The sequence below is a fragment of the Oryzias melastigma genome, linkage group LG15 (genome assembly GCF_002922805.2).
Source record: "Oryzias melastigma strain HK-1 linkage group LG15, ASM292280v2, whole genome shotgun sequence".
In the NCBI taxonomy this organism is placed as follows: domain Eukaryota; kingdom Metazoa; phylum Chordata; class Actinopteri; order Beloniformes; family Adrianichthyidae; genus Oryzias; species Oryzias melastigma.
The window spans coordinates 1,151,491-1,157,690 of record NC_050526.1 but is presented as its reverse complement, the minus strand read 5'-3'; the positions used below and the strand labels follow the sequence as shown (position 1 = coordinate 1,157,690).

General features: G+C 35.2%; 1 protein-coding gene across 11 annotated transcripts in view; it reads right to left on the bottom strand.

The window, feature by feature from the left end:
* The window catches only part of camk2g2 (calcium/calmodulin-dependent protein kinase (CaM kinase) II gamma 2), a 36,656-nt gene extending 30,856 nt beyond the window's left edge, over positions 1-5,800 (bottom strand). For all 11 annotated transcript variants that reach the window (XM_036215539.1, XM_036215540.1, XM_036215533.1 and 8 more), the window contains exons 1-2: positions 5,706-5,800; positions 758-860 (exon numbers count right to left, since the gene is read on the bottom strand). In XM_036215539.1, the coding sequence (XP_036071432.1) occupies positions 758-833 (76 nt within the window). In that variant the 5' untranslated portion in view covers positions 834-860; positions 5,706-5,800. The remainder of the gene's footprint in view (positions 1-757; positions 861-5,705) is intronic.
* Positions 5,801-6,200: the final 400 nt, after the last annotated feature.

The following is a 6,200-nucleotide window of genomic DNA, read 5'->3' as shown; positions in this document are numbered from 1 at the left end:
TTCATAATTAATGAAGAACTGTTAAATTGTTAAACTGTTAAATTCCACATTTTTTCCTTAAAAAAGACCACATATTAATTTGCGATTAATCGCAAGTTAACTCAGGACAAAACGCGAAATCGCGATTAAAAAATTTAATCGCCTGACAGCTCTAATAAAATATATATATATATATAAAACAAAAGAACATGCAGCATGAACAGAGTATGTTTGGAATAGTACAACAACTGTCAAACTATAGGATGTAAAAATGCTTCTGCTTGGGCCTTTTTAAAAATTTGGTTCAAAAGCGGCTTCCACATTGTGCAAACTATAGTTGTAACTTCCTCGTTCCTTTATGTTTCCACGGTGACTGAAGTTCAGAGAACAGGATTGAAAGGCCATTTCACACTGCCACTTCGTACGAGTTCCGCATACAGTATTCTTCCCTTATTCGCGGGGGTTAAGGACCGGACACATCCGCGAATATGCCGAATCTGCTAATGCGGAGAAACCTCACGCTTGTGCCCGAAGGACGTCTGTTACCGATCCATGATCATAAAAAACACACTTCTGGACATTTATAAAAGAACATTGGAGTATTATTACAAATAAAGATTTTTTTTTTTTTTATTTTAATTTCAGAGCAAAAGACTGTAGAGCGGCCGCAGCTGGATGATGCAGATGAAGAGTGGCGTTCTGTTCCTTAAAATCACACATGTATCTAGAAAGACCAAAATGTGTAACACACTGTGGCACGGCCTTTAGATGATCTTACCAAACCACGCCTGCTGGTCTCCTTGCACTTCAATAGCTAGACCAAAGTCTGCTAGCTTCACTGCTGCTCCCTTCATCTTACTGGCCAGTAGCAGGTTCTCAGGCTGCAACAAAAACATTCGACATGATTTCCTGTTAGTGATAAATACATTTTTTCTACGTAAATCTTTTCTAAAAATAATTCTTCAAGCACCAGGATGTCACAAAAGGAAACAAAAGTTCAACAGCATGTCAACTTTCACATAAAAAGTCCATCAAAAACGAAATTTTTATTTATTGTAAAATTGGTCCCTTTTAATTATGATTTTTACCAAAAACAAACAGCTTCTGTCGTTATTTAAGACAAATTTTCTGCAGCGCAGCTGGAGTTCATTAGAAATTTGCCCCTTAGTTGTGGGCGGGACAGTTAGCGCAAAAGTCACCCCAGAAAAATATCCCATCATTCGTTTAATTACACCATCTCCTGCTAGCTTACAGCCCCTCACGACCCCAAGATAACATTAGCAGTGTGAAAAAAATGGTGAGCAATATTGGAGCAATCCAGCTGTACAGTTTTGAGCCATATATATATTTGTCTGTAAGTGAATGGGGCAGAGCAGACAGATTTTGGTCATTTCAGTTACTGAGAACTTTTTCAAACGATATTTTTTAATCTGCTTCACGATTTGAATAAAGAATTACTCAGAAACAGAGTTTTAAGTGTCCTCAATCGTGACTAAAATACAACAAGAACACGTTAAAAGTACCAAAAACACAACATTCATTGGAGTGGGTCTTTAAATGATGTTTTTAGATATCCTGGCTCTAGATGATTCTTTAAATTGTTAGAAATTCGTGTTTTCTTCTTTAAAATAATGACAAAAAAACTTGGTAAAACATCTCAGTTGCCAAGTTTATTTTAAACTAACAGACTTAGAAAATTATCTGTTTTTATAAAGTTATCTTCCTTTTTTTTTCCACTTTTACATGTTAACTAGAAAATTAAATTGTTTGCCCACATGATGTTGCAATGCATTTTAATTTATACTTAAATTATCTAGCACAGGGGTCTGCAACCTTTAACAATAAAAGAGCCATTTGGTGTTGTTTCTTACAGACCAGAACCCAACGAGAGCCACAAAGTCTCACTTAATGGTTAGAAAAAGCACAATATTTATGTTTTTTTGTCGATTAAACATTTGTAAATGTAACTTAAATATTACACAAATTAAACTACAACAGTGTCTGTATGTTTATATATATAAAAGTTGTAACTTATTTTACTTTTGACAGCAGCGTACTCTAGTTCCTTTCAAAATAAAACCCACTCTGTGTCAAAAAAAGGTCTTCCTGCTACAGCAGCTTTATTTAAATTCAAAACATGATGTTTTTATCATTAAGAATTTGGTGTGCCACCATCTTTTTTTCACTTTTACTCTCAGATATAAACATTTTAATATAATATATTTATTTAAAGAAAACAAGAACAAAAAAGCTCAAAACATTCAGAACAAATTGAGCTTTTTATTGAATTCTCCATCATGTGAGGCACAAAACACACAACTCTAAATCATTTTGAGCTGCATTTGTTCAAAATTTTACACACTTTAGCATAATTTACCAGATAAAACAGCGTTTGGAATCTTTAATTTGACCAACTATGAATTAAAAACACAAATTTAAAGAACATTTCTATTGAATTTTAGACAGTAAATTAAACTTGTTTTGCTCAGTTGCTTGAAATTTAAAAAATCTAAGCAGAAATGAAAAAACTTGAATAATTAATCTGTTACGTATTTTTCATAATTTTTCATTTTAAAGCTATAGAGCCATAATAAAGGGATAAAAGAGCCACATGTGGCTCCGGAGCCGAAGGTTGCAGACCCCTGATCTATAGGACAACAGAGAATGTTAAACGAATGGAAAAGCAACACATTTAAATGTCAGAATATAACAGCTGGTGTTTTAGCTTTTATAATATGATAAAACTAAATGTACTCCGTTCTTCTCTAATTCAAACTCATGAACTCTGATCAATTTCAGGTTCTCTCCAGGTAAGTTCTGCATGATTGCTAAAAGATCAGTGACTTTCAAAAGAATCAATACTCTGTAGCAGTTTGGCGACCACATATTAAAAACACAATTTTTTATATGGAAACGTCATCAAACCCTCGTGCCAGATGTCTCAGTGTCGATTCTTTTGATGCATCTGCCTCGCCATCTCGCCACACATTTCTCCTCCACCCCCCAACCCCAACCGCCACCCACAACGCGGGGCTCAAACAAAAGGAAATAAAGACTAAAGTGTGGCGCGAGCAACGGAGGCAGACAGAGATAGATAGATGGGAGGTGGCATAATGAGTCCCCTACACTGGCACTGCAGCAGCCGGGTGACCTCACCCCCCTTCTCCCCCTCCTGTTGCCGTGGCAACCCCGCCTGCCACCAGCTAACGGCGCTCAGCTCCTTGCCTATAATTCTTGCGTTTTCCCAACAGAGAGTACCCCTCCTAAGATGTAAGAGAGGCGAGGCGTGTGAGGTCTGCGTCTGCTGGCTGTCATTTCTGCACCGCATGCTTACATGGGTGACTTACAGGACCTCAGTTCACATGCTGGTCGAGCTTTATTCTCCCACTGCAGTTGGAAATTACTAAAGATTTTTTCTTTTTTGCACACTTACACAAAAAGTGCATACAACTATCAAAATTCTAGAAATGACAAAAAACAGAATCTCACAATTACACCGTTTTTATTAAATCCTAATAGAGTGGAAATGTATGTGGTCAAATGAGGATCAGGTTAAATTGATTGAAAAACCAGATTGTAAATTGGAAAAAAGAATTTGAAACTTTGAAATTAATTGAAAACTTGAAGGACGTGTGAAAAAATATAATTGTAAGTTTGAAAAAAATATATTGGAAACTTGAAAGAAATATTGAAAAAGTGAAAAATGATTGTAAATTTAAAGGTTAAATAGAAAAAGAAACCTAAAACTGTACTAAATTTAAAAAGGGCTAATTTAGAACCCCTTGGAATTACTAACAGAATGATTTACTTTCTGCGCGGCGAGATATGAAAATGAAAAAGCAGTCTTCATTGGCTTTGTCACTTCAATTATCTCACAGAATGAGTGGTAATATTTGCTTTTTCTTTTTTATTTAAGAGTCAAGTAATGCAGTTACATTATGAAAATGAAAAAGCATTTCTGTTTATGCATTTTAATTTTTAAATTTGATATTTCTAATTAAATTTTGGGGCAAATTTACTAAATAACTTTTTGAAAATGAAACGTCAAATGTCATTTTCTTTATCATTTTAAGGTCATTTTTCACATTTGGAGAATTGCTTTTTCGTTTCATTTAAGAAATAAGTAATGCAGGTACATTGTGAAAATGAAAAAGCATTTTTCAGTACTGACTTTTATTTTGAATTATGAGTCACAAACGCTTCCATAAATGACCCAATGATATGTTAGCGATGTACATCATGTATGCGCCGTGAGAACAAACCACTCAGTGGAAGTGAGTCTCAACTGAGAGGAAACGCTCGCCAGAATTAACTGGACCGTACCGTACTACTCCTCCCGTACCGGACTGAGGTTTTGGGTTCATACTAGTGGCTTTTGGTGGTATCAACTGGATATTTATATTAAACCTACTGGGTATTTATGTTGTACACACTGGATTTTTACACAGTACCTATTGGGTTTACATGTTGTGTTAATGTGTTTTTTGTAGTACTTACCACATGTAATAAAAAGTATAAATGAAGTACCTTGAATTCACTTCTTCACTTATATTTTTGACAGAAACTCCCTTTGAAGTTCTGTAGAAAAAGGCCCAGAATTTACTTTCTGTGTACTTAGCAAGTTTAAGTGTTTATACAAATCAACTTTTTTTTTAATTTAGTAACAGTTTTAGGTTTAAATTTTATTTAAATTTACAACTATTTTTTTCAAATTTTCAAAATTTCTTTCAAGTTTTCAATATATTTTTTTCAAACTATAAACAATTGTATTTTTCACACTTCCTTCAAGTTTTCAATTAAGTTCAAAGTTTCAAATTTTCAATTTCTTTTTCAAATTTACAATCTGTTTTTTTCAATTAATTTGACCTGATCCTAATTTGACCCCACTCTATTATGATTTAATGGAAACTATGTAATTGTGAGTTTCTGTTTTTTGACATTTCTAGAATTCTGATAGTTTAACACAAATGTATGATGAAAACACAGCTATTGATAATTATTTTAACTCTTTATTTAATTTGATAACAGCTGTGATGCGTGAAATGTAAAGTGGTGCATTAAGACTAAACTTTCTCTTTAGTGCTCTCATAAAAATAAAAAATAAAAACTTCCCTTTTAAACATATATTAAAAGAAACATCAAAGGCAAAGAATCAATCAATAATAATAAAGTCCACTCTCACATCAAGTGCTGGTCTACATTAGGAGTTCTACATTAGGACTGTGGAGTTCAGGAAACCATCTTAAACTTTAGACCGGTAATGAAAACGCCGGTGCAGCCACAGAGCCGATTAAGTTCACTCGATGTTTTTATCCGCCACATAAAAACTGAAAACCACACAGCTGGCGAGCTTCTGTTCTGCTCAGGGCGTACAAGACTGCCAGGAGGAAATTCGTCACCGGCCGTCATCTCACTCGCCAACCTGCTATTAATAGCATCTGGTCTGCTTTCGTCATTCCTCAGCCATGCGAAGATGAGGGAAAGGGGGGTGCAGAGAGTAAATGGTTTGGGGGGGGAACAAGAAAAGAGGAAGACAGTAGACAAACAGATGGCACTAAAACAGAAAAATAGAAATCTTCTTAAGAGAGCGATGACGCTCATCCCAGAAGTTATTCTTAACGTCACAGCATGACGTGTGTGCAGCTGTGTGCACACGCCGGCCCACATCCCTCAAAATATGCACATGAAATGGGGTTTCATTATCTTCTGTGTTCTCCACGGCTCACCTTGAGGTCTCTGTGTACGATATCATGCTGGTGGATGTGACTGATGCTCTCCAGGATCTGACTGATGCAGTGGCTGAAAGACAAAGACGACAGAACAGCAGCTGGATGACAAAAATAAGCTGAGGGACATTAAAGCAATAATAAGGGTGTTAAAATTCGATTGAGTGTCGGGGTAACCCCAAAATAAATAAATAAAGCTGTCAATTCATGAGAAAAAAAAAAATCATAAATTTACAAGATTAGGACATAAAACAAAAGTAATACTACGATAATAACGTCAAAGTGAGCCAACAGACCAGAAAGTTAACTTCAAGTGCAGCAGCAAAGCAGACTGACTTCTTGTATCCAACAACTCAATTTGTCCACACTGTCTTCCATTTCAACAGGTAATCTGAATGTTTTAAAGCTTCTTTGGTTTATTAATGCTTTATTTGTTGATTACAATCATTTCTTCTTCTTCAAAAGACAAGATTTCCTTCAAGTCTGTATGATGCC